Genomic DNA, 27,718 nt, shown 5'->3' on the forward strand with positions numbered 1-27,718 from the left:
TGGTCCTCAGATGATAATTTAGAAACGTAATAGTACCCTAGAATAATGCCATTAATGTTGCAGACTCCAGAAGTGATATATCAGAGAGATGCAGACCACCCGATTTGGCTTGGTGGGTTGACGCTGAAACCTAAAGATTGCAAGGAAAATGAGTATGCCATTTAACCTCTCCTGCTGCTCACAGTCTCAGAATGCCTCCCATGATTTTTTAGTTGACCAAAAGCTTAACTGTTCCCTGCCCAGCCTCCAAATCTCCAGCAACCTCTCAGGCAATATTTGTGTCCCAGTTATGTGTTGTCTTTGCTGATGTCTGCAGGAGTCACTTAGTAAATCAAATTCCTCTTCCAAACAGAGACTGTGTGAACCGTGGCACTGATTACCATTATGCATTTGCCTTTTAATGCATTGGAAAACTCCCAGTTAAAAATGTAAATGAGGCTGCTCTAAATTTCCAGTGTGGTAAGCAGTGGGTAGCAGGGCTCTGTGACCCTGCAGCAAAATCTGGATTTAAGTTTTCAGGAAAACCAGAGCTCTGATCATAGGGTATTTTTGTGTGCGTTGCAGTCAGTTGAAAAGTAGCACTGTTTTCGAGATTCTTCCAACCTGCAGTCACTCACTTTTCAGTTATGCTGATATCAAAATGTATTACATAGGAAGTTACCGTTGAGTTGCATTCAGTATTCGGTAAAACACCTAGGTGCTTGCAGGCTTGTATATGAAGATCCCAAAAGGCCAAACCCTAAGGCGCACTGTTTTTCAGCACATCAACCTTCCATCCTTTCCGTGCTGTGTCTGTTGGCTTTGCGGGTGTCCGCTCTGGGTCAGGAGATGGTTAGCTAGACAAACCTATGCTGTGGAGTGCATCTGATAGGCAATCCCCCTGGCTTAAGCAACTACTTTGAATTTTCCTTAAGCTCTCCAGGGCTATTTTGTTTGACCTTTATTTAGTTAGAGTATCCCTACCAGGAAACCAATTATTGCCAGCCCCTCGGGTGGCTGCTTTAAACTGGGTTTCACTGTACTGGAGCAGTTGTGGTCACAAGCGCTATAGTTAAGCATCAGCTCTAGTTTCTAACCCCTTCTTTTTCATAAGCTGAAATAAATTAATTTTGGTTTGAAAGTTTCCATGGCTTGTCTTAGTGTAACAGTGACTTACTGTGTGTGTGTTTGTTTTTACTGTTTTGAATTATGGAGAAAAAAGGTCCTGTTTTTTGTCCATCAGTTTCAAGGAGAATATTGGGGATTGGTGGCGGTCCAAATCAATTACATTAGAAACTTCAGGAGTAAAGACTTTCAAGAGCAGATCCTATTCTTACTGATAGGAGACAGCAATATCCAAAAATCTGCATATTTTGAAGAGCCAGACAAAATTAAAAAAAAAAAAAGTTGTACTCATGAATCCTTACTCTGGCAGCTTCATGAGTGAGTAGGGAGAAGCTTTCCATGAGTGTCCTGGACATTTCTGTTGAGCACCTCCATGGAGATAGTCTCGCAAGACTCTACTTTAATCTAACTCAAGGACTTCACAAACTCCACAAATTGAAGAGCTTCTTTTTAAATTCATAATCTAGAAGCATTTAACAGCATCAGTAAATGCTAGGGTAGTGTTAGTGCTGAGCTATGAAGCATTTCAATGTCAATAAATTCTCAGAATTTCCCATGAAAAAATAACTTGGCCTTAATGCATGTGTCCTTTATAGTTATTTCTATTCCCTTTTTCCTGGTAAAATATATCCCTCTATTTATTGCTTTGGCATAGTCTTAAAAATTCACAGGATGTTCAGTTTGATCAAACAACACAATGAAGACCTTTGCCTTTTGAGTGCTCAATTTCTTAATTTTATTGTTGCATCAGTGCCATGTTTTGCTAATTATATAAATGAAATAGAAAACTTCAAAGGCTCAGAATTTTGTGTGTGTGTGAATTTCCTTTTAGATTTTCATGCATTGATTTAAGTGTATGGACAGCTATATTTGACCCTGAAAATTTCTGAAGTTTTGAAGATTTAAATACAAGAAAGGCTGGTGTTAGAATATACATGTGTGCATGTGTGTACGCATACCCACCATAATTTGTCCTGCAGATCAGTTGTTTTAGGGTGTGCTTTTATTGAGACAGAAACTATGACCTTACTAGTGTATGAGATTCAGAGACTTATATAGGAACAAGGTAAAACCACAGGTAGGAATTGCTGAATAATTACCTTTAGACCAACCTGAGCAAGAACCTTCCCAAGAGGGCAAGCTCATTTAATGGTTCCTAAAACTCAATCTTGTGGATGTCAATGGTCATGCTTGATTATTTGCAGCAGTGTTTTATGAAAAAGCAATAAAAATGCATTGGGAGTGTACAGAGGGAAAAGGGAACAATAAATGGTTTTAGTTTTTCAATTGAGTCCCTTTGGTGCGAACAGGTAGAGGCTACGTTTCATGCTGCTGTGCCTTAGCTATCTGAAATGTSCGTATGTGTGTGTATCTACCCAAAACACTGCTGTGCTCTGCTGGCTTATGATCGACAAGAGACCAGCAATGAGAAGAAAAAATTCTTATGTTTGTTTTAGAGAGAAAGCAATTACAGTTACGGTTAAAGGATTAACCTGTTTTCCAGCTACCTGTACGCTTATCTGCAAGGCCCTTCAGAGAGCCACACTAACAAGTGCAAAGCTTGGTGAAAGGTAGAAAATGGCATGTTGTACACTGCGGATTATTCCTAATGTTAATTACACTCTTCTGCTTCCTTCCTTGCCTCTTCTGGGCTCTGCAAGACGCCTCCTAGTAGCAAATGCTGCCAAAGTGACAACCAAATAGCTCCAAGTATCTAGTGGCTTATTTCACCACGAGTGTTTGCATGCGGTCTGTACRGACACAGGCTGTGCATATGTGATATCTGCAAGAACTTGGGGAGCAGGTATAGTGCTGGCTGAGAGAATAGCTGCCTCTCACGTGATTTGAGGTGTTAAAGGTAGGCTGAGTGTTTTGGTGGATAAAACACTGACCTTTTGACCTTGGTTCCAGTCCAGCTAGAGATCTGGAAATAAATGAGTTTACTGCTGACACGCCAATCCCAGCGGACAAAACTTCACACCAAAATGCCCTCACATATAATTTGTCACATTTGGCATCTGCTACTAAGAAAAGAGCAAGAAGCGACCTAACGCAGAAATGTAATCATCTTTCACCTTCCTGCTAAGGGGTGGGAGTATAATTGGGACAATCCAGAAATTCTTTTAAGTCTGGGCCTCTGAGCCACCTCTAGACATTGTTGTGTTCTGCAAAGCTTGTTGCTTGGAAGAATTCACCTGCTGTGAGGTTTGTGCAAGACTTTTGAAGCAGGTTGGTTAGAAAGACAACAATGAAATTTTAGGAGTACTGTAAAAGAAAGTTGTCCTTGCAGGAGTAAATCTGAACTTGCATGATATTGTAATTTGCTGGTCTCACTGAAACAGCTCTTTACCAGTAGTAAATGCATTGGAGTTAATTGCATCTGGCTATATTTCTGGTGCATCTGAAATATAGTGTGTCTGAAAAATCAGATGGGGCAAAGAATTTGGCCACAAAGTAAAATGCAACTACTATATAAAAATAGGTGTGTTCTTTAAAGCTTTAGTAAAAGAGATGTTGGAGTGCATAAACAATCTTTAACCCTAGAGACTTTTTAGGCTGAAGTGATAAGCCAGAAATGCTTTGTAAAGCACACAAATTATTTATTAAATACTGCCATTTCACCATTAATAGACAAGTTGCAGAACAGGAGTGTCTGCCCAGAGGAGATGATAATTTCAAAGACAGGGTGTGCTGGGGAAACCCAGAGGAGAGAGTAGCTGAAGTTTGGTTTGCTCTGTTCTGCTAACTTCCCTCTTGTGGCCATAGAGCCATAGGACCATGGCATCTCCTTCTGCACAAACATTCACACTGAGTAAAGAGTATTGCAAAATAGCAGTAGCTCTGGAGCTGTGGGGAATGGGAAATTTTAACCCTTCCCAGAGAGGGAGTTAACAGATGAGAAGAGGGGGTAAAACCTCCTTGCACCGAGTCTGGGAATCTGCTGAGAATACCAGTTCTGTTGCCCGCAAAGTGTAGCTGAGCCTTCTTGAAGCGTGCGCAGCTGCACAGCCAGCGTTTCTGCTGGAGACGTGTTGATGACAGGCTGCCATTCTGCTCTGTGGTTGTCCATCAGCACGGCCCCCGGGAGCAGAGGAGGAGGAGGAGGTGGGGGGAGTACAGGCTTGATCTTAACACAGTCGGGGGCTTTGTCATCACCTTCTTGAAGGATTTAAGTAGAACACCCTGTATTTGCCGGTTTTCCTGTTACAGGGAGCTTGTGGACTTCCCTTTTGTTCAGAAAGGATGCAGTAAAACTCGAACTTTTAGTTGTTTTGAAGAGATGTGCCACCCTCAAGAAATACTCTGGTGGGCTAAGACCTCTGAAGGTGTGTAAAGCACAGGATGTTTGGGTGTGTATTTCTGGTTGAGCTACTCCTGAGTTTCATTACCAGAAGAGTGTTTCTAAGAAAAATAAGCAACTCAAAGCTGTACCTGTTGAATTTGCTTCTTGAGTTTGTCCAGACAAACCTCCTTCCTTCCCTCTCCAAGGCGGACAGAAAGGAGGGGAAGGTGGCTCATCCTTTTTTTTTTTTTTTTTCTTTCCTTCCTTTTTGGGTTGGCTGGACATTATTTATTGCCTGAATGGCAACAGCATTTCTGCTACTGCTCTGCTTAGTGAGAGCAAACAGACCAAGAGACGTTTTGGATAATAGATTTGAGGAGTAGCTGAGGCTGGTGCTCAAACCTGTAATTCAAACCCTTAGTGCACAGATGGGAAAGGATCAGTTGACTTCTGGACACACAGTTAGGTTTTTCATTCATTCCTTTGTTCAAACCTGTGAAAAAAAACTGGATACAGATAGTAATGCCATTGCTCCGTTCAAAAGAGAGGGCCTTTGAAGGGATTGTCTCAGTGTACTTGTTCCCATGTCTTCATTTAGATAATGTGACTTCCCCTAACTCCATGGAAGTCAATAAGGTCTACACCAGAGCATTGGCACTCCATAAATTAAATATTAGGAGCAGTGTTTGAAGTTTAAAGCCCTCCCTCCTCCTGCTAGCTCAGATTTTCTGCTGCTGTGCTTTTTTCTTTATGCCTGAGCACCTTGCTGACAAGTGCTAATAACAAAATGCCAAGAGAGGGTCCAGTCGGAGTTACCACACATTAAACATTCTGAACTTGTCCTTTTGCTCATAGATTGTGCATAATTAATAATTAAACGGTTTCAGTTGTAATGGGTTGACCTTCTTGAACTGTTCATTATTCACAAGGCAAAGGCATCACTCAAACTTTTTTTCCTATTGCCCTTCCCCATTCTCGCTGTATATACACATTTCGGCTGTTTTTGAGAATCAAGCTGACTGCTTCAGAAGTCAGAGCGGCTGATCTTGTCTTCTCCTGCAGCAGGTCTCAGTTACAGAGATGTTGCTTGGATACTTAGGGCAATAGCTGGTCTAGGGAATAAGCTGCCTGTGGATGTAAAAGGTGATTGGTACCTCGACCCTGTGTTTGCAACTCTGCTACCATTTTATCAGCCACCCCAATCTACAGATCTCCAAGATACTGATTAAAAGATGTGATCTTTAATGAAAATGAAAGACCTATTTCTTAGTTTAGAACAAGCATACCTATTCCTCACTCCTTTAAAATTGTACGTGGTTTTCTACTTTTTTTGCCTGAGCAGTGCAAGTTCAGTGTGCAGGTGTGTAAAACAAGGCAGGCCATTGGCGCGCCGACGGACGGTTCCCGGTGGTTATATCAAATGGGTCACTGTGTCTTATCATACAGGATGCGTATAACAGTTCTTCAGTATCGAGACTTGGTAGACGTGCGTAGCTTTGTTTTTTTCATCATATTTCTGTCTCTTTGAGAGTCAGCCGGAGTCATCTTCTAGGAAACTTCAGGATATGATATAAGCTGCATTTATTTTGTGTAGCTTTTGTAGATTCTTGCTTTATACATTATATAACAACATTGTGATTGCTCAAGTTACAGAGGTAGCAATAGCAACACTTTCTCTCATTGGGAATAGCTCTAAGTACAAAATACTCTCACCTTTCTACTACTCAAATGTTCCTGAATAGAACAATGGCAGAAATAGCAATATTTCTGTCATCGGTTTCCCTGGGTAGATACCATAACTGATTGGATGTTCTCTGCTTCTGACTAAGGTCATTTAAAGAATGCAGTGTAGGAGGCTGCTTTTTGAATGTTCAGCTGTGGAAGCAGTTGAGGGTCCAGACTTTTCTGGATCAACTAAAATGCAATACCTCCCTCCTTCTCCCCTATCATGCCTCTGCTGTGAAGTTACAGTTGGCTCTTGTTTTCAGGAGTGAAATTAAGGTATTTATTTGCACTGATCTGTTTGCCCTCAACCACATTTCCTAGGAAGTGTTTTCTTGAGACTGATGTATTCTCACAAAAAGTTTGCAATTTGTCAAGCCAATAGGTCTGTGGGCCACCCAGTCTAAAATCCTTGGSAAGACTGTTTTAAAGCATCTAGTTTTTTACTGAGATGCAGTCTGCTTTCAGCAGCCTCCTACAATCTCTTCCTGAGCTCCTGAGAGGAAAGCAGCCAGCCGAGTCACGGCCACAACTGACGGATCTACGGCAGGAGCTGCTTGGCCTGGGTGCGGTTGAAATGGCCGCACTGTGCAGAACACTGTGCTAGAAAACCAGCATTTTTCACCCGGGTGAAATTTTCTTGCATGCTTAAGCAGGCGCACCTCATCTTCTGGCTGGAAGGTGTTTCAGGAGCTGCATGGGCATGGAGTTAATCCTGCCATGCCGGAGCTTCTTCCCTTTCCTGCCCGACCCACGACGTCAGCTGAGCTTGGGATGGCCAAAATGAAAGGCTGATGGCTTCAGCGCGGCTCGTCGGCTTCTCCTCCGCTCTCATAATGAAGTTTCGCTCCATTATGGGTCCGTCATCTCTTTGTGATTGCAGAAATTATCACCTACCAAATTAGTGTGAAGTGCCGTATGCCTGTCCTGTTCCCCCCGCATGCACGGCTCCAAGCTGGCAGCCCTCGTTAGAGGGACGTTTGTAAGAAGCTCCTCACTTGCCTTGTGCTTAAAATAAACAGCAGGGGTAGATTGCCAGGCAGAGCCGGCTCCCCAGGGAATGTGATCTCGTAGCTTCGGCTTACCGTTTTAAAAGATGATCTGTAATACGCGCCTGGAGAATTTCATACCTTTTCTCGGAGTCTGCCTTTGCTCCGAGGCTGTCCCACCTGGGGAAGGCAGCGTTTGCCACTTCACGTGCGAGCACAGGAAGGCTTCTCTCAGACAGGAGAGAAAGATGGAGAGAGGCTAAACCTGCTGGGCTCCACTCGGTATAAGCAAGCCTGATGTTTTGCTCTGCATTTTCCATATTAATATGAATAATTTTCATGTGCAGTTCTTTGAACTGGAGGAAGTTTAATTGCACCGTTTATTTCCTTGTGTTCCTTCTCCTCTCCGGTGAAAACCTTCCTATATTGATGTCATTTATAAGTTTAGAAACAATAACCTCTCCTTCTCCCAGTCTAAGTTCAAAGAGAATTTGGGCATGTTATATCAAACACTCCTTGTATTTAATAGAACTCTTTGAAAATTGTAAAGCAATTTTGGCTTCTCCTTTTACTCTTCAGTTACTTTTGATTTAATTGTATTTTCCAGCAGTTTCCAATTGTTTGAATTGGAAACAAAGCCTTAATAAGAGTTCTAGTTAATTTTCTGTCTTGTAATTACCGATCTCATTTTTCTGATAATTGGCCACAGCAATTATATGTATATTTACTAATCACATAGGAGACTCTGCAGTTGTGTCTATCTGCCACCATTGATAATGGCACACACATTGCAGAGGTGCTTTTATCATCTTCTTTTTTCCACTACATCAAAGCTATTTCCTCGCATTCTCAATAATGAATACATGCATGCATTTGACACAGTTGTGTGCTAGAGAAATTGTTTGGCTCCCACCAAATGCTGCACGCTCTGAGTTTCTTGCCTGCAGCGCTGGAAGGTTGTATGTAATGATATATTGCTCATCCAAATGGCCAAAGCACTCCAAAGCACAGTGAGATTAAAATAAGTCATTCCTTTGTTAATTTAAATAGGTGCATGTATCATACTTTGCAGGGTACTTTGTGTAGGGATGTCAGGGAGGAAAAAAGCCGCCGAAAGGTATTTTTAATAGCAAATGAGAATAGATGAGAATGGAGTCATTTGCAGCTGCCTGTTTTATGTGGCTCTCTTGTTCCAACTGTAGGTCTAATGAGATGACACTGTTAAAGTACTCTGCAGTGTAATTTCATTACATCCTGAGCTGTTACACTATAAACACAGTGGAGCTCTCTGTCATTCTTGGAAAAACTCCTAAATTCGTAAAGCCCTTCTTTGCAAATGGTGATGTTGTTTGTTCCCTGTTTGTATATTTTTTTCATGTGCTCTTTTTTTCTTTTTTTCTTTTTTTTTTTGCTTTCATAAATGCTAGATGGTTATTTTCCCTACACTGGTAAATTTTACCTTTATTCTTTTAAAAATTGTTTCCCCTTTTAAATCTAGAACAGACTTCATATTAGGACAGCCTCTAAAATGAATAAGTGTAAATAAACATGAGTGTAAATAAATAGCAAATGCAGTGAAAGAAACAAAGGTCAACACAAGAATAATTTCACAGCTCTTTGTTAATTACAAGACCATTTGTGTGTTACTTAAATAATCATTAATTTCTCATTTACACTTTCCCTACCTTCCTTTTTACCCTGTGGCTATCATTGTCCTTTTTTCACCTCCCCTCAATGTCTTTCCACATGTTTTTACCCATTGTGTAATACTCATTAGTTGAAATTCAGTGTTTTMTAACACATTCTCAGAAGAATTTGTACCTTTCCCCCTCAAATTCTCTGTGTGAAAAGGGGGCTTTGTCGCTTCCTTTCTTTTTTTCTTTCTTTCTTTTCTTTTTTTTTTTTTTGCATTATTTGCTATATTACTCTCCTTCTAAAAAATTGTCTTCTCTCCTCCTGACTCTGTCTCTCGTTTCAATCCACTGGCAGGAATCGCCCGTCCTTCCAGCCGGGGAGTTCTCCGAGCCATTTGTACACTTCATCACTCAATGGTAAGCTCAGTTTGCAAACATGCCATGCCCTCAATGTAAATGATACATGCCATTAACTCGGCAGCTCGGCGAGACCTTATGGCTTTCCTTGCATCCTTTCCGAGAGAAGAGGGACTTGGGGGCCTTGGGCAGATGGGGCAGCAAAGCTAAGCAAACTGTTTAAATTATGTAAACGTTATTTACACAAAGGGTCGTAAAAGTACTTACAAGGGTTTTTCCTGTTTTAATAAACCTGCCCTGAATCTGGGTGCGTTCTTGTGTGCTGAGACTCCCACAAATTCATCCGGGGGTAAAGAGGCCACAAAGACTCCTGTGTGTAATATCATTATTTAGGGCTTTTTAAAATATTACTTACAAAATTGCCTCAATGTTTAGAAGGGCAAACAGCCTTGATTAATTTATTGGCTTTTCAGTAAGTAATTTTTACTGAGTGTCGTATTTTAAAACACACCATTGGGTATATTTTCTTCACTTAAAACTGAATAGTTCATTGAAAGCCTTTTAAATTAGCAGAGGAGTGGGGAGAGGAGGAGTTTATGGAWTAAAAAATACATTTCTTGAGTGACTAGGCAGTAAATATCTGAAGGGTAAGCTCTTCTAAAGAAACAAAGTGAGGGGAAATTGTTGTTAACTGGCTCATTCACAAAAAAGAATAATAGACAGCCGTTTACATGCGGCAGAAAACACAAGATTGGATTTTATATAAATACAATGTATTTGACGGAGAAGCGTCCCTTTGGAGCTGGCRCGCATCCTGACCAGGCTGCTCGGCGCTGTAGAGTAGGTGGAGCCCCTCGGCACATGGGGCCTTCGGCCACGCTTCCTCATCCTCAGTGAAACTGGGTGCTCGGAGCCCGTGGCCCCAAATATATTTATTTATTTATTTATTTATTTATTTATCTGTAGGCTGGGCCTCACAGCACCATCACGTCCTCTAGCATGCCCCAGGGCCGCTGCCGCAAACGCTGGGTAAATAAAATCAGTATTTTCAATACACAGCATAGGAGAAAGGACCTCTCAAGATTGACATTGTATGTAACAAATAACRCAGAAATGGAAAGCAATCCAATTGCCAGTTAACGCAAATAATAGTTAGCATGACGCAGGCCTCCTTTTTCAATAGGCTCAGTTTACAGAGAGCAGCGTTTGGAGGATTTTGCAGTGTGACTAACCGGTGTGCACGGAGCTGCGCTTTTTTTAATCCCTTCAAAAAATTAATCACAGGCTGTTTAAAAAAAAAAAAAAGTCTTAGGCAGAGGGAGGGATAACCTGTGTTAAAATTTCCACAGATGTCAAGCTGAAGCATAACTGATGGCGGCTAATAGCCTGGTTTTCCCTGGAGACACGGCTGCTTTGGACTGTCAGATTAGAGCAGTTACCCGCCCGCTCGTCAGACAGCTCCGGCCTCGCTCGTGCCGCCGCTGTTTGAGGTGCTTCTAGTTACTTGTAGGGAAGGTAAATTGCGTCATTAATACCTTCTATTTGCAACACAAATTATTTAGTATTTTTGATATAACTTTATATTGGCCATATGGTATGCAATGATTTTTAGTGCGAGGCGTTACTGTTTGAAAAACTCAACAAACAGGAAAAACTCTCTATACCCCACTTAAGCAATCAATTTCTAATAAGTATTAGAGATGTCAAGTGAGCAGCGTATCAGGCTTGATGACTTTATGCCGGTTACGCCATAAACTCTGGCTGTTTGGATGTAATCCAATTAGTCAGTAGGCAGCTCCTGATGGTCACCTCTGTGCCGCGTTATTGTGTGCCTTCATGCAGCTAAGCACAGTCTTCAGTAGCTAATTGCACCTGTTGCACAGAAAACTAGCACTGTTTGGATGAGAAACATGATCTTATAAACAGCGTAATGCTGTGTAATGAACTATCACCCTGCAGTGTAATGGAAACAAATGTGAAAAAATTAAGGTAGAAACCCCAGGGTATTGCATGTTCTCCTGAAGCTGTTCGGTGTTAGAGTTAAATTTCCCACCTGTTTGTGCAATACTTTGTGTCAAGCTATGTAATAATCCCTGGCAAAATGAGAATCAGCTTACTTTGCTGTCTGACTTGATTGGTTTTCAATGATCATTACATTTAAACACATTCATGGTAAGAAATGGAGTAGCCCACCGAAGAAAAGGCAAATAATTGTCACTGGGTAGCTATACAAGGGAAGCAGCCATTCTGTGGGAGATATTAGTAAGTGTAATCACCTTTGGAAATGGTAGAAGAAACCTATAAATTTGTAGGAAACTTTAAAGATTCACACACAGGTGAAAAATGGACAACAGTCAACAAGGTATTTTTCTCATCAACTGAAAATATAAGTGCATTAAGAATGGAGCAACCCTGACCGTAAGGGAGGGATGGGAGGGAAGAAATCGATTAATATTTGAGCCACTATTAGGAGCCCTGTCTTCCACTGGTACGTGCAAAAGTTAAGCACATTGAGATTCCAGGCACAGTCTGTCTGGGCTAAAGGAAGAAGTCTTCAATATTTAAGCAAGTGGAATAAACAAACAGTTGTTTATATGTGAACATTTTGTTTTATGATACATAGCATGAAAAAGCAACCGAAGGAAAGGCCAGCACCTGAAGATTTAATGGTAAGTGAAACTTCAGAGCCCCTCAGTATGTATTTGTCCAAGAACACTTTTTATTAATGTATATAGAAATGTATGCATTTTTTCTGCATTTTTCAGCATGTGCAAGTTCACATCTGAACTTATTCTGGCTTGTGCAACAATTACACGTTTGAAGAGCACACATAGAAACAAAAGGTGAAATTCTGATTCCATCGAAGTTAACGGATATTTTGCCATTACCTGCAGTATGGCCAGGGCTTCACTTGCGATTTGGGAAGTTAATACAGAACTTCCACAGCCAGCAGCAAATTTCAGTCAAAACCATTTTGATGCTTAATACACAGTTTTTTTCAGTTTTTATGTCCAGGGATTACTGCTTAATGTAGGTCACGCTTTGTCATCATTTGCCAGTCTTAACCTTTCAAAATCTGAAGATTGGAAACAGAGGATACAGTCAAAATATTGTATTTTTAATGAAATGCAGGAGCTACTGTTTTCACTTATATTCATGTAGAATGAAATTAGATTGGCTGCAGAAGATTGAGTTAATATGTAGCTTTTGGTCTTTCGGCTCTCCATGTTGGAATCGGAGCTCAGAGATCACTTCTTTTGCTTGCAAATGTCATTTTTTCAGTTAAGCAGTAATAGGGTACCTGCTCTCCAGCCGGTCCCTTGTGGCTGTGTATTTAGTGTAGAGTGCTGTTTTGACTGTTTTTAAGCTGCTAGAAAAATATCGTATCAAACAATTATTGTAAATATTTACAATAACTTACACTGTAGATAGGAGCAGTAGCCCATTCTGACTTGTATCAAATACCTTGCATTTTAAGTGTTTCGTTAATTTTCTTCATATGCTGTTTCCTGCCACGTAGAGGTTAATAAAAAATCATCATAATTTATTTTTTGTGGTTATATGTCTACGAATAATTTTAGGAGATTTTAACAGGGTAAGAACATGTTTGCATCATTTTCTTTCTTGCTTACTTGCTACAAACTACAAGCAGAATAAGCAAGTGTTTCTATCGCAGCTATTCTCTAGTTAAAGGCTAATCTCTGAGGACGCCCGGGGCAGATATCTCACAACTCAGACTAGTCTCAATTTAGGCCCTGGTTAGTAAAGTATTTAACTGTGAATCTAATTTTAAGGGTATTAACTTCAATAGATCTACATTTGAAGTTAGGCACCTGCTTAAATACCTTGGCAAAATGAGGCTTTAAAGTTTATCAGAGCCCCTCTACTTTGTGTTGTTATGAGTCTAGAATGAAAGGCTTACGCTGCCTTATTTTGTCTTTTTTATTAACTTTTGATGGTTGGAAAATTCTTGCAGTTAGTCACATCTGAGAAAACTTGGAACAGGTTCTAGAGATGTAGACACATTTACCTTGTGCACTATTATGCTATGGCTGGATAGCTTAGCTATTAAAACAACGGAATAGGGTTTCATAAAACCCATGTCTGTTTGTAAATGCATGTTTCAGTGATGCAATAGGCTTGCCACTTATAAATAAAACATCTGCAGATCGCACATACCCCCATAAGTATATATGTATGTTTGTAAGCAATAACACCACTCCAGGGTGTAGAGTCATAAAAACGAGGCCAAAGGGTGAGTGCCTGCAGTACCAGGGAAGTGCACAGATTTATCTTTACAACTACATGCCCTGGAGTGTGCTAGTCCTCTTTTAAGGAGGTATTCTGTAAAAATAATTTTAAAATTATAGCAGTTCAGGAAAAAAAAAAAAACTTTCTACTTTTTAAACAAAATCTTTTGTTTAACGCATTTTTCCCCTCACCCTACTTTCTATTCAATTATAAATGAACTTGCGGAAACAAGTATTTAAGCATGAGATAGACTGCTGCCGCAATCGAGAGCGGACCCACTACTTGCCCACAGCGCGGCTGACCCTCAGTGGCTGGCCTGAATCCCCCCTTGCAGCCTCATGGGCTCAGAGCACCCCGGGCTCTTCTGCAGCAGACTTGCTGGCAGCCCAGTCGCTGCGCTGCTGTCAGATCCTACATGTTCCTGGACACTCCTGCACTGCCATGTTTGATGGTCTTGGTGGAGGAGGAAAACAAGAACAAAAGGGGCACGGAAGTGCAGGGGATATGGAGGAAATCTGAGAAAATCATTCAAGGGCCACGTCCTTCCACACCTACCACAGAGTGTACATTTTGCTGAAGTCAAAGAAGTAAAGTTAGCCAGGTTTCAAAGATGAGCAAGATTTGAGCCTTATTTTTGTAACTGCTTTCAGCATAGTTGTGCTTTTTATTGGTGCAGAAGTAAGCAAATGCTGTTTTCTTGTTCGAATTTCTTGATTTGAGAGAAGATGGACTCTGTAGGAAGAGCATTCTTTGAAAGATCCCACTGCAAATAGCATCCTGCTGAGGAATAGCTTGTTCCTGTTGACGCAGATCACAAAGCATGGGTTTGGTGGATTCACTCTGAACACCATTTTAGTACCAGAAGAGTGAGTTTGCTTGTTTCAGAAGTTTTTACTGTTGTTTTGGTGACAGCTTTTTAGGTAATTCATTATTTAGGTGAAATCTGAAGTCTACGTGACAGTCTGTCATAGGGTTGCATTGTGGACAGAATTACCTGTCTTGTCAAGGAGCACTTTATTTATAAAACTCATACGCATATATACATTAACATATGCAAAATGCATATATATACACACACACACACATGCTCACATATAAACATATCTGTGCATACATAGGTGAATATACATTTCTGTACTTTGTTGGAAAATAGGACCAAAGCTAAGGCTGATTAAATATATTCTAGAGGTGCTGAACATAATATCCTTTCTAATTTGCCATCTTTCGTTTCTGGAACTTGTAATTCTGATGGGTATCTTCATTTCTTGAAAGCTGCACCTGTGTTAACTATCAGTAATGGGTAGCATGATGTAGATATTATCAGTGAAATCCTGGACCTGTCAAACTGAGCTCACCATCGATTTAAATGCGGCCAGGATTTCACCTCAGTCATTGTTCTGTGCTTTAGATGAAATGTGCTACCAAGGACGAACGGTGTAACGTGTAACCRTCGTTAGCTTCAGACAAAACATCAGAGTGCAGGTTTTCTCCCCTTGGACATTAACCCTCCTGGAAGTCACTATTTTGTAACCAATTTAGTATAATTAAAGACTGAAAGCAAAATGAAGGGAGCAGAACATCAATCTTTTTCTACTCTCCTGATGATCAGTGAATTGTTAAATGCATCTTAAGAGCTGGCTAACAATACCGGCAGTGCCAGATTGGCAACTCCATTGAAGCCACCGGGTTACATCAGGGATGGATTTACCCTGTCTATCATGCTAGGAAGCCCTTTTTTTTTATTTTTATAAAAGTCACTATGCACATTTTGTCGGAAAATAGGGCCAAAGCCAAGGCTATATGAAATTCCTACATAAAATCAGGCTTTCTAGTACCATAGATACTCTTGTACACGCGAACACCAAATTTTCATAACAGCTAGCATAAATTAAATCCTTATATTTACACTCAGTTGCTATGCCTTTTGTTCAGTCTATCCACCCTCCAAAAAAGATGTATTTATAACATCAGTTTCTCAATGTATATGTATTCAGTGATACAATTGTTTCAAAATATTTCAAATCAACAGATTTTCACAGGACTGAAAAAAGAAATTTCACTGAGCAATGGGGGAAATTATCTATCCTGGGAAAGGAATAATCTTTATAATTCACCAGTGGATACTCTGCGCCATGTTCTTACTGTGTCTGCTCTTTTGTTCCTTCTTATGAGGTGAAAGACGTACAATCAAATTAAATCGAATGTATTCCTGTTTCAGCACCAGGGAAGTCCACACGACATCTTAGAATATTGCTCTGCCTCTCTTCTCTCCCCTTCCAACGAGAAAAGGAAAACCTCAACAAATCTTCTGCGTAAAGGGGGGGAAAAAATTCCTGAACATCCTGTTCTCTTTTAAAATACAGAGCTGTCTGGCATTGCAAGCCTGAGTCCCGATGAAATGCAGATGCGCACGAGTGGGGCACGTATGTTTAGCAGGCGCGATGGGGCAGCGCGGGTAAGAACTAAACTCCTCCTGGTGCCGAATGTGCGGGTGGGCGTCCGTACGCTGGTGTGGCTCAGGAAGCCGTAGATCTGACTGTATTTACGGTATTTTTCAGAAGCTTTCCATTCTAAGCTCTATTTAATGGAATCTATGCATAGTAAGTAATCAGGTCAGAGAGAAGCAACATCCCCTGTTTGAGATCAATCGCTGGCTAATACTTTATCTAGGCCACTTTATTATCTCATGCTGATTCCATTCCCATTCTCCTCCTCCTTTGTAGCATGCACTTCAGCTGTGGTAAAAGTACGTATCGCATACATATTAAAAACATATACCCATTCTATCTGTATGTAAATGTGTGAGACACAGCTGGATATTGCAGGAGTTTGATTTACTAATAGTTATTATCTGTTCTAGCTGTTCAGTGGCAAAGAGAGTTTCGGAAAACAAGCTAGCGCAGAAATTGCCTTTATGATATCAGTAGCCTGCTTTGGTAATTGTTTAAAATCTCTCTTCTTCAGCTGGAAGGTTGGCCTTTTATTTTGCAGCTTGTATGCACTTCTCGGAAAGCCAGCAGAATTGTTGACATCTCTTGTTGAGTTTTTTGTTAATACAGCATTGAACTCTATCATGCTACATATGACTGTTTAAATGCATGTGATTTACTTAAAGGAATTGTATTTGAAATACCAAAAGTCAAGTATGTAGTGGTTATTCCTTTATGCTTTCCCATGGATGCATAAAAATATAGTCATTAAGATGCTGGATTTGGATTTCTCAAGGAAAGTATGGGGTAGGAAAACGCAATGTTTTTTGGCCAAGGATACAATCAACTTCTACACTGGATTACTTTTGCATAGATCTTCTGATTTCTGTTTAAGTCTCCAAATTGGAATCACAACTTGTAGCTTTTCTCCTTTTTTAAATTTRAATTGCTGATACTTTTTATATTGATGTTTCATTAATTTAGAAGATTGTATAGTAAATTATACATCTTCCATGTCAAAAACAGTGACTTGCCAAAAGACATGGTTTTCCTCGTTTTTTTAAGTGTCATGCAGAAGCTCCCCGTTCATGTGCGTTCAGCAATCCCTCTATCTTGGTTTTGGGAATGGCATTTAGACCAGGCCCTCTGATCTCGTTAGCTACGATGGCCATTTTTCAGATAGAGCATTTGTTTCTATACTTAAGTGTGTTTTCTTAAGGTTGGCATATTAGTGACTTTCAAAAATGGATCCTGGCTGGCTGTGCCCCCATCCCCAACAAGTATAGTGAACTAAAAATGAGACGCATTTAAGTAGCTATATTCTAAAGAGTCTGGACAGTAACGCTCCCTACTAGGCAGAGCTGCACTTGTTTGCAGCTTGTTGCGTTTGTAGCTCTTAGGAAGGACTTTTATAGTTTAAACAAACAAATGGAGGATCAGCATAATCCTGCCTGGATTTTTGTATCAAACTTCAGAATAAAGCCCATAAAATACTGCCACTTAGGTTTGCCAATAAATAGGATTTCCCCAATGGATAATTTGGCTTTTCAGTTCCACTACTATAACGTAATTGAGTGAATACCTGGGCTTGCTGTACAGGCTGGGTTTTCTGATGACATGTTAACTTTTGAGAAAGGATAGAGGTCTGTCTGCGCTTTACTTTTCTCAAGTGCATGCAGTAAATCTTTTGAAGAGGGCTTTATGGATACTTTTTTTCTGTCTGCATCTATCTAGATGTTTATGTGTCATTGCTGGATCACAGTGAGCCAAGAAATTTCACTCCCTGGCTACTTGCAAACTCTTTTTTTCCCCTCAGCCAGTGCAGGATCTCCTATCAGTGATGATTTGTCCAGAGGAAAATTGTCAGTGCTTGAACCTGTGATGGATAGCTCTGTTTGCAGACTTTGAGACTCTCCTCTGTCCCAGTGATCCTAGTTCATTCGCCCCATGACACGGAGAAGTTCTGATGGACACCAAAGCACATAGCAGCTGTGGAGGCAAGGGCTGTCTTCTGATTTCTAAGGAACAAAGTACAGACCCAGTGTGTTCTAGCTGTTACAAATATGATAATTTTTAAGCTGTCTCTTCAAGCTGTGAAGTCAGTCATTCAGCAGACAAGGAGTAAAATCCTGAGCGTGTTGAAGTTGGTGACAAAATTTGTGTTGACTTTACCGAGGCTAGGATTCCACCCCAGCGCTCAGGAGGTGCTTGTTCCTCAGTGTTAGTCCTCTTCCTCCATAAGTGTAGCTCAGAGCTGGAGAAAAAATGTGTCTTATTTCAGGTGGCTCTGTTGCTCAGCCAATTCCCCACTCCACTGAAACAGGGAAAGGTGGTTGTGGATCTTTCTCTCTCTCTCTCCATCCTTCTGTCTCTCAAAAAAATGCTGTTTCTGTCCTTAGGGGTATGATTTGCTCTTTTTTTGTCACTTGAGAAATCAGCTATCGAAATGGAGAAATACATTCCATCAGTGTCACTAAATCCGGCAATTACAGAAGACTGAGATTGTGACAAGGTTAACTTGAGAGCATTAGAGTTTTAAGGTGTTATATTTATTCACTGCCTTCTGCAGTCTCATTGTTTGTACAGCCACTCACTTTTTACAGAAAATGTGAAAATCTAACTTCCTCTTTCTAACATGCCCTAAAGCTGCATGACATACTAGTACTTTCCAGTGAAATGTGAAAAGAAATAACTTGAGTGGGCTGAAGGAAGTATTAAAAATGTAAGGAAATTGGACAAAAACAAATTGGCAGCAGCTTAGAATGATACAGTTCATATTTTTGGTTCCTTGAGTCTCCCGGGCTTTGCAGTTTAATTTGAGCAAATGTCTCATTTGGCACTTCTGCTTGTTCTGTAGTTTTCCAGACACTTGGACAAATATTTACATCTCAGTTTTGGTAGCAGAATTACAAATCTTTCAGTGAAGATACATTGAGAAMTTGTGTATTTGTGTTATTGATATTTTTATGCTGATTGCCTTCCCTCCATATTTATATATTAAAAAAATCTGTTAATAGTTCTAAAATAAGAGTCATATCTTTAATTCCCAGCACATTATTCTTCCTGTTTGTTTCAAATTCATCGTAGAATTTGCTGTAACAGGCAGCTTCGGAAATCTATATATAATATTTATTCTTATAATAAAGCTGGAATTTTAAATTGATTCAGAGCCACTGCAGATTAAAATTGCTGACATTTGTATAGTACCGGCTATTGTGGGTCTGTATTCTAATTAGCACCTCAAGACGCTCCTGCAGTATTAAATAATAGCAATAATTGCCCATGAATAAGCAGAGTATAAAGCAGGAGATACAGATATGGCTTCTTAGTGACCTGTGTGCGTTATGTCTCAAATCCTTTAATCAGATTTGTGCCGGTTGATTCTTGCATGCACAGAAATTCAGCTGGAGGATCAGGGCCTAAAGTAGTAAAAAATCAATTAATACTACTTTCTAATTTGTGCAGTTGACAAAAAAACGCATATAAATAGGGGACATTTTTCTACTTAAGAGGGCTGCAACTGAAAGATTTTTAATTGGATTTTCATTGTGATTGACAGCATTTGATTATGACAGTAACTTTATTTGGCTGGACTGTTATAGCCCTCTTGTTCGGATTTTTTCCATCAAAGCTCTTTTTTATCTGCTGAATCCCCAGCGGAGCAGCCGTGACTGTGAAAGAGCCTTTTAGCACCTTTGTTGTGGCCCTCCCTGGTGATGATTGGACCCAGCTGGTAGTAGATAAGAAAATGTTCCCTTCACAAAGAGGTTGCATCGCCTGTCTCCGCGGTTTCAATAATTTTAAGAGCCCCAGAAACCTGTTGAGGATTAGAAGTAGCTTTAGATGTGAAATGAGTGTTAAGTATTAGTAATCGGGAGATTAGGGCCCCGGGGACAATGGGAGATAAACAACTGCAATTAAGGCAAATCTGCCAGAGTAAACAAAATTTAGCAGAAACAGATGCCCTAACCATTTTGGGGGATTGATTGGAGGGCACCGAGGAATCGATTTTTGTCTTGTTTACACTTTCAAACCCCTGTGATAAACTGGGAGGCTAAATATTTCATACAGCCTGATTTTAGTTAATTTTTTTCCAGCTCCTCACAGTAGGTCTGCTCTCTTCTAACAGTGACCAGGCCTGAGTTTATTCCGCATTCACAGGGAGCAGCTAATTGTCTATGAAGGGCCCCTGTGTTTAAATGGGCTTGACAGGAATTTAAATTTTGTTTCAATCAACCTCTGTGCTCACAGCCTGCTCCAGTTTCTAATTTTTAAATTAAACATGATTTTTTAAGCCGCGGCCTTTCCGCTGGAGCTCGCTGCTCCGACTCCCAGCGAAGGCAGCTGCCGCAGCCCTGGAACGCGCAGGTTTATTAAGGCAGTAATAGCAAAGCACTCGGAGCGGCATCCATGGAAAAGTTCATTGTCGCATAAATGTGCATCTGCCTGCTTGCATTTAATGGGAGATGCTGGGGTAAACGCTCGGCTCGTGTAAATCAGAGCGGCGCCGCTGAAGTCTGCTCCCACGATGGGAAAATCTGGTCGGCTAACTCGGGAGAGCCGGGATTTTCACTGGATAAAGGCTCCTGTTAGGAAACGGTGGCATTAAAATACAAGTCAGAGAATGGAAATGGTTTTCGTGGCCTTGATCATTTGTTCAATGACCTTGGGTGAGATTCAAAGGAATTGTTTTTTCAAGCCAACTAGTGGTGATATTTTTTTTGTTCTTTTCTGTGTTTTTAAAAGGGCTCCACACATTTATTCATATATAGTTTTATATCAGTACTACTTCTGCTCCTAGGACAGAGTATGATTTGACAGTGTGTTCGTACTTGATTGTTTAATACCCGATTTAGTTTTTCTGACAACACATGGGTATGTTGTTTTGCACTAGATGTGGAAGGTGTTTAGGCATGTAACTCGGTACGATCTTACTGAGAACCTCCCAGTACTTTTAAAAACAACTTGTGTGTTTTAATTGCACAAACTTCATTACTGAGATGCTAGTGAAATGCAGGCTGCTTCGTTCTTCCTTGTAGTTTCCAGCCCGTTTCCTTTTCTGGTGTGTGGGGGGTTGTTTTGTGTGTGCGCGCAGCACTTTCTGCTTCAAGGTCTGGGTGGCAAATATTTAGGAGATTGTGTGAATCGTTGCAGTGATTTGCTTGGGTATTTTTCTGTTGATAGAAGCCAGTTTCTCAAAATTTAGACTGTTTTTTTCCTCCCTTTTTTTCCCAGTCCAGGGGAACGCTCAGGCCCCATTTGAAGGAAATACTAACTCAGCTTGTAGTGTCTGTCTAGTTCTGTTTGGTGTCGATGAGAYCGTTGGTGCGCTCGCGGTGAGGCACGGGCTGAAGTACGCCTCTGAGGGTGCATCTGCATTGACGTTAGAGCTCGGGTGAGGTGGGGGGTTTTGGTGTGGATCTCCTGATCCTTCAGAGATACCATGCTTTGATCCTCTTCACAGGGAGGTCTTGAAGCTCAGGGGTTGAGTTGATTTCAAATGAAACTAAGGGCGAAGTGCTCCGGGGCTCCAGATGTGCTCCGGGGTGCTCCGGCCACAACCCAGGCTAGAGCCGGTGCAGAGCAAACCACCTCCGTCCCCGCGACGCTGCACCAGCCGTTTCATGCTACGGATCTGCTTCTGCTGTCGACAGCTTGCTAATGTTGACATACTCGATCAGCCTTGGGCCACTCTCTCTTTTCCTCTTCTGCTGCTCTTCCTAACCTCGGCAACACTTGCAAAAGCGCACTTCAATTATATTTTGGTTGCCTTAATTTTTTAAGAGTCATCACARGACATACCTTTGCTAGGAGTTAACTTAACTTGTTTTGTTAGCTTAAGCACTAAGGGACATGCCAAGCACAGTCGCTGGTTTAACAGCAAATATCAAAAGCAAAACTGCCGCGGAAAGAATGATCTGCAGATGGGCAAATAGACTCCTCTGTGCCACAGCCAAAACCAAAACCCCGTAATAAATGTAAGACCTTCAGGACAGAAGTCCAGAAGGAGCCCCAGAGATTACTGCGTGCCACAGGAAGAGAACAGCAAAAATCCCCCCGGCATGAACACGCACACACGCGCACCCCACACCCTAGGGCCCTGCCGCAGGAGGGAAGTGAGTAGTGTGAGGCGAGCTCCGTGCTGCAGAAGGCAGAGTAGCTGCACTAGTTCACGCTGAGCTGGCCAGAAGAAAAATGCCCTCTTGATGCTGGCTCCAGGGATGAGTTTGCAGTCCTCAGCGTCCAGCCTGAACACATCAGCCAGGAGCACAAGAGGTTCCTGAGGACTGTTTTTAAGGCCACCAGCACATCATTCGGCTATGGCCGATGTCCAAAGCTTCAGAAGAAAGGGGTTTTTTTTAAAAAAAAAAAAGTTTTTTAATCATAATGGGGGAATCTGTATTGCTGTTTAAAAGTGCAAATTCAGGTGTGGTGTGTGGACCGTTCCTCTTCAGGTGGCGGGCCTTAGAGTGCTGGAGAGGGAYGGGCCACCAAGGGCTTTCCCTGTGAGTTACGATGGAGGCAAGAAACTCGGGAATGGCGATATCTGCACCGAAGTAGAATAACAAGTTAAGCTGTTCTTCCTCTTAGTCCATCCATTGCACTTGGGAAATGTCATTATTTAAAGATAAATTCTGTAAACCGTAGCAGCCTTTTTGATGCCTCAACCAAAATACTAGAGCAGCTGAAAATCACTTCCCATTAACTTTAACATACAAAAAGTAAAACTGCATTGGAAAAAGTTAGTCTACAAACACAGAAAAAATACCAAAAAAAAAAAAAAAAGGAATCCTTCTTAAAAGACAAAATAATAGTAAACTGAAAATCTAGTTCCAAAACTTAACTGCTTAGTAGCATTATTCATTTATCATTTTGTCTGATATACTTTGTACCATCTTTTCACCATCTTAAATATCATCAGAGGGATAAATCATTAGTGTGCTAATCTAGATAGCCACGACTCTAACACTGACCTAGACTAATCTGCCTTTGCAATTTCAAGAACTATGTTTGACTCCTCTGAAAGTAACCTTAAATTGTAGTCTTGTAAGAATTCCAGAGCTGTATCCTTCACTCCTTCTCCTAATGAGGTTATGACCAAATGCTCATTATAATTGCTTTAGACTCCTTTTAATTTTCAAGCTTATTAATCATAAGAAGAGTTATTTAAAATTGCATAAATTAATCTTAGATTAAAAGCCCATCAAAGCCTCGAAACAATTAAGAATAAGTAGGATTTCCCTGGGGCAGCAAGTTTTATTTTAATAGTGTAGTCAGGTGGATATCAGAACATTGAAGTATGGTAGTGATTAATGTATGCAAAATTTAAATGGGAGTTTTTAAATGGCAAATCTAAATCACATATTGACCTAACTGTAGGCTTTAACTGCATTGTCTGTCATATATTTAAACTGTTTAGTAATCAACATTTTAATTACAATGTATGTTAGGGAGGCCAYGCAACAAACAAAACTCACCACTTTCTGACACTCGGCGTGGAAGTGGTTAGCAGGCTGGGGCTGTGCTATTAACGGCTCAGAAAAAGGGAATGAGGAAGGAGAGCAGAAACTTCAAGGAGACTAGGGATACTTGATTTCGCTTATAGATGTGTGCTTATGCCTGCTTCATCTGCACCCGGTAGGCGCCATTGCTCATTGCAGCTTTCTGACCCTTTTTGGTACCCACCGTTCTCTAGTCCCTGGCACCAGTCCTTTCTGCTCCCTAAGCCGGCAGAAGCTACAGGTGGTGTCCTCATGGGTGTGGGAAACACTGAGAAGAAGTTAGCACAGGGGTGGGTTTGTTTCTGGCTCTTGGACTGCCTGACCCTCAGCCTGCCTGTGTTTTGCAGGCTCCTGCAGATGTATTTGAGGCACCGTGTGTTTGGCGCCTGCTGTGGGAGATTTCACTCTAGCACCCGGTTGAGAGGAGGCCCTCAGCTATGCTGAATTTTGTACCAAACCGGGCAAGAGGCAGTTCTCGCCCTCAGTAGTCAGTATTGTGAAGGTAGGAAGTGTGAGAGAGAACTGGGCCAATAAACACTTGGTACCCGTTCAAACCCAGACATCCAAGTCAATAGGAAAAGATAATGCTTTCCGGCCGGATTGGCTGTGATTTGACATACCCAGTCCCATCACGGCAGGTGCCATGTGGGAGACCAGGAGGCCTCCTGTCTGGAGAAGGATGTCTGTTAAGCAAGGGGGCGACCTTGCTGGAGGTTTTGGACACTGGGACATGCTTTCTAGACATGCCAAGCCTCCCAGTCACTCCTTTTTTGAGCACTTCAGACACCCGTCCTGTTCTGTGAAGGGTTAGCTGCCATGATCAAAATGCATCCTAAAACGGCAAAAGCAAAACAAGGGATGCAACAGCCAGATTGTGCTTAAACACAGTGTCTTTGCAGGGTCTTTTCACCCGTGTGCCTATTCCATGTCTCCATGGATCAGTGCGAGTGTTTGAAGGCTTCCGGTTTTTTACCCCAGCCCAGCCTTAGAAGCRAGCAGTGGGGGGAAGCCTGCTGCGCGGAGCAAGCCGCGGGGGACTCRAACACCTTCGCTGCCCATGAATTAGCAACAATTTGGGAGTCACCTAGAGAGTATTGGCCTGAGGATTCCTAGCTGCTATTCCTGGCTGTGGGAGCAGAAATTGGCCTTGTGGATAGCTAGCACAGATAATTAGAGCAGCATTTAGTTTGGCTTGTCCTTGGAGGCAGAAGCTCTAGATGTAAAATCCTCCACTACTGGAGGCGGTAGTAATGAAATCTTCTCTGTGGTGGGGTCACTAGAGGGGGACGCAGGGCTGGTCTAGGGTAGTTTGGGTTACTCGAGCACCTCATCTCTCCGGGCATCCTGGGAGGACAGTGCAGTTGCAGYGCCGGGGTTTGTGTTTGTCGTTTTGGAGGCCTGGCTTCTGCTCCCATCCGGCCTGGGAGGGGTAGGAATTTCCTCTTGAGCGTGCGCCGCCACTTAATTACGAGAGCTGTAAATAGCATAGAAACATCAGCAGCAATCGGAGGACTGGGGGGGGGATGATAACTGTGGTCCACTGGTTTACAGCCAAGTTCTCATTTCCCAAAATTGCAGAGCTCGCACTCCTTTAGCCAGCCAGGGCTGAGCTGCCAGCCAGGCTTTTCTGATTCGGTGTTTGCACTATGGCCATCTGAGCGGGCGCCCCTGGCACGAGCGCCGGTGTCCTGCGGGGAGCCGGGATTTCCCAGGGCCTGCGTTCCTCCTGGGTCTCAGCCCTTACGGACAGGGAGGCGTTGGCAACGTCGGCAGGGATTAGGGAATGGCGGGGAAGGAGAGCAGGTCTGCAGTTTTCATTTTGTTCTTGAAAGATGCCCCGGTGCTCAGAGCTGCCATGTTCTGTAGAGGAAAAGCTCTGGTTGGCGCGTCCGACGCACCACGCGGCATCAGGCCATGAAGCAGCGACGTGCCGTTTCTAATATTGCCTAATAAACTGCTGCACACTCTTCTCCCTCTCCCTTTCAAAAATGGCATCAAAATCGCATGTTAGGCGGAGAGTGAGCTTCCCTTAAAGCAGCCTGTAGCCATCAGTAATATTTATTTTCTCTATTTGTTTTAAGCCTGTGAAGACTGTGGTTTCCTCCATACTGTCCTGATGGAGCCCTGACCAGCAAGCGTGCAATGCCCCTAGCCCTAATGTGCCATTAATGATAGGTTAATGTACAGTATAATGTTTTTTGGACTATGGGTTCATTACACTTCTGAGTGCAAGGTCCTTCTGCAGAGCGCCCAAGGTCCCATTGCATTATATCATGCAATAAAAATACCCTTTTCATATCACACGCTAATAAACTGTATTTGAAATGCTGTCTAAGGGCACTGCCATCGTCTTGATAGTCTGTGCCTGCAACAGTTGGGATCTTTTTATTATGTTTTTTGTTATGCTGAATTCGGATTTTTAAATGAAATGCATAATTTGTCTTTGCTTCTTTGTAATAAATTGGGCACAGTCCTTTTACTGTGCAGCCTGGGAGGATTCTTATGACAGAGGGCACTTCCAGAACGGCGCTGTGCAACCCACAGCAACGCTGTTATTAGCAACATACCTTGCATAYGGGGGGGGTCTCTTATTGTCATTTCTAATTCGTTAGGGGTGCTGGTTACGTCTGGGTGTCGGATAGTCATGAGCGCAAGGCCTCGGTCCCTGCAACCCCTTCTCTCTCCCTCCCTCCTTCCTCCTCCTCCTTTCTCAGGGTTACGGTCACATCTGTCGCTGCAGCTCCCTCCCCGCTGTAGAGGGGACGGCTCGCAGGACGCTGGCAGGCAGCCCCGAGCGTTGGAGGCGGCAGCCGGAGCCGTGCCGAGCTCTGCAGCCGTCGGACGGGCTGGGCACGGCTGGCGCCACGGCCGCGCTCCTGGGACGGCGGCCAGGGCCTCCGGGCTGGCCGGAGCACGGCAGGAGCACCACGGTCCTGCCAGTCCCCCTCTTGTCCCCTGCCCCTGTCACTTGTGCAGATTTGCAAGGAAAATGGGGACCAACCAGTATTTCCCTGTGGGAATTAACTTTTTGGCTATCCTGGCTCCGGTAGCCTGTTCCATGGACCCTCTGAACCAGCCTCACGATTAACGCTCGCTTGTTCTGCGCTGGGTAAGTCCTCCGAAATCGCAGAAGCATCGCGGAGAGCGACGTTATTTATTGCCAGCCTATCCCCGGCCGTGCTCGGGGGCTGCCGCGCAGGGCTGAGCCTCGCTGCGCGAGCTGCTTTCCCGCATGAGCATGTTGCGGTCAGCGGCACGGGGGCGAAGGCGAGTGCGGCAGGCCGGCCTGCGTATGGAGTAGTGTCTCGTGTAGCAAAGCGGAGCTTTGCTCCTCGCTGCACTAGTATGTGATAGCCAACGTGAACGGTTGCGTATGCCTCGGCCAACGTAGCCGAAAGGACGCCGGCAGGGACGTTCACTGCGGTGAAGCCGGAGACTCTCTGAAGCCCAGGTTTGGGGCTGCGAGTGGTGCAAGACCACGTATTACGGCTATTTCTCGGAGGGAATTTGGTCTCCCCTGAGCAGATATGTTGTTTCTCCCTGCGTTGCGCTTGCTCCTGACCAAGATGGTCAGGATGGGGAGCGGTGCTGCTTTGTGCCCTTTTCGCCAGCTGGAGAAGGCCTGCGTGTCTGCAGTCCCGCCGAGGATGCGATTTAAAGCCCGTTGCAATAAGCTGTGGGCAGGTTAATATCAGAAATGATGACTCCTCAGACCTGGGGAGAATGCCAGGAAAGCAAATTGCTGAATTTTAAGGGTAGATAAAATTATGGAACTTTTACCCTTGAATAATGGCAACTTAATTGACTGGGCTAAATGATTGATGGTTTGTGGGCAACGAGTTCGAATTACCAGAGCTGTGTGCTCAGGGGGACAGTGCCCTTTTAATTTCGTGTCAGATATTTAAATCATTTACATCACCCTCTGCGAGGTGCTCCCCTTTGAAAGAGTTAACCTGTCTGGCGGGACACTGCAACTTGAGAAATGTACCCTTTATCAAGAGAACGAGATGAGACAAGTTCATTTAAAAAGCCTGGTTTGTCATTGTTTATCTAATTTTCAGAGTTGACACACAAAATTAGGCTGGCTGACACTCACTCGGTGGCTATCCCCGGCCCCGTCCTGCCTGACCTTTTCCGCTACGAGCGGCTCCGCGCTCACCGACAGCTGCCTTCCCTTGCCTGCCGCAGCGCTGTGCAGCCGAGCGGCAGATTGCGCCGGACCCCCGCGCCAGGACGCCGCAGAGCCAGGACCCTGGCCGGTGCGGCAGAGCTGCCTGGCCGTAGCTTTCCAGTGTATTTTCTGCTGCTCGGATGTGTTGGACCTACTGATTAACAGCAGTTTTTAACGCTGAGTATTTAAGAATTGGCAAGGAGATGGTTGCTACTCCGTAATGAGCATGTATAGTGGTCTAAGCAAGCAGATGAAATGCCGTGGGGATAGGATCGG

General features: G+C 42.8%; 1 protein-coding gene across 7 annotated transcripts in view; it reads left to right on the forward strand.

Moving 5' to 3' along the window:
* The window catches only part of MAP2K5 (mitogen-activated protein kinase kinase 5), a 146,007-nt gene that overhangs the window by 111,272 nt on the left and 7,017 nt on the right, over positions 1 to 27,718 (forward strand). For 4 of the 7 annotated variants that reach the window (XM_026073797.1, XM_026073805.1, XM_026073814.1 and 1 more), the window contains 2 exons: positions 9,088 to 9,149; positions 11,713 to 11,758. In XM_026073797.1, coding sequence (XP_025929582.1) covers positions 9,088 to 9,149; positions 11,713 to 11,758 — 108 coding nt within the window. Of the gene's footprint in view, positions 1 to 9,087; positions 9,150 to 10,438; positions 10,605 to 11,712; positions 11,759 to 11,854; positions 11,933 to 15,703; positions 15,796 to 27,718 lie in introns of all 7 variants that reach the window. The other 3 variants (XR_003254839.1, XR_003254840.1, XR_003254844.1) reach the window with 3 other exon arrangements.

This window comes from Apteryx rowi, unplaced genomic scaffold (assembly GCF_003343035.1).
Source record: "Apteryx rowi isolate R43461 unplaced genomic scaffold, aptRow1 scaffold_11, whole genome shotgun sequence".
Taxonomy (NCBI): Eukaryota; Metazoa; Chordata; class Aves; order Apterygiformes; family Apterygidae; genus Apteryx; species Apteryx rowi.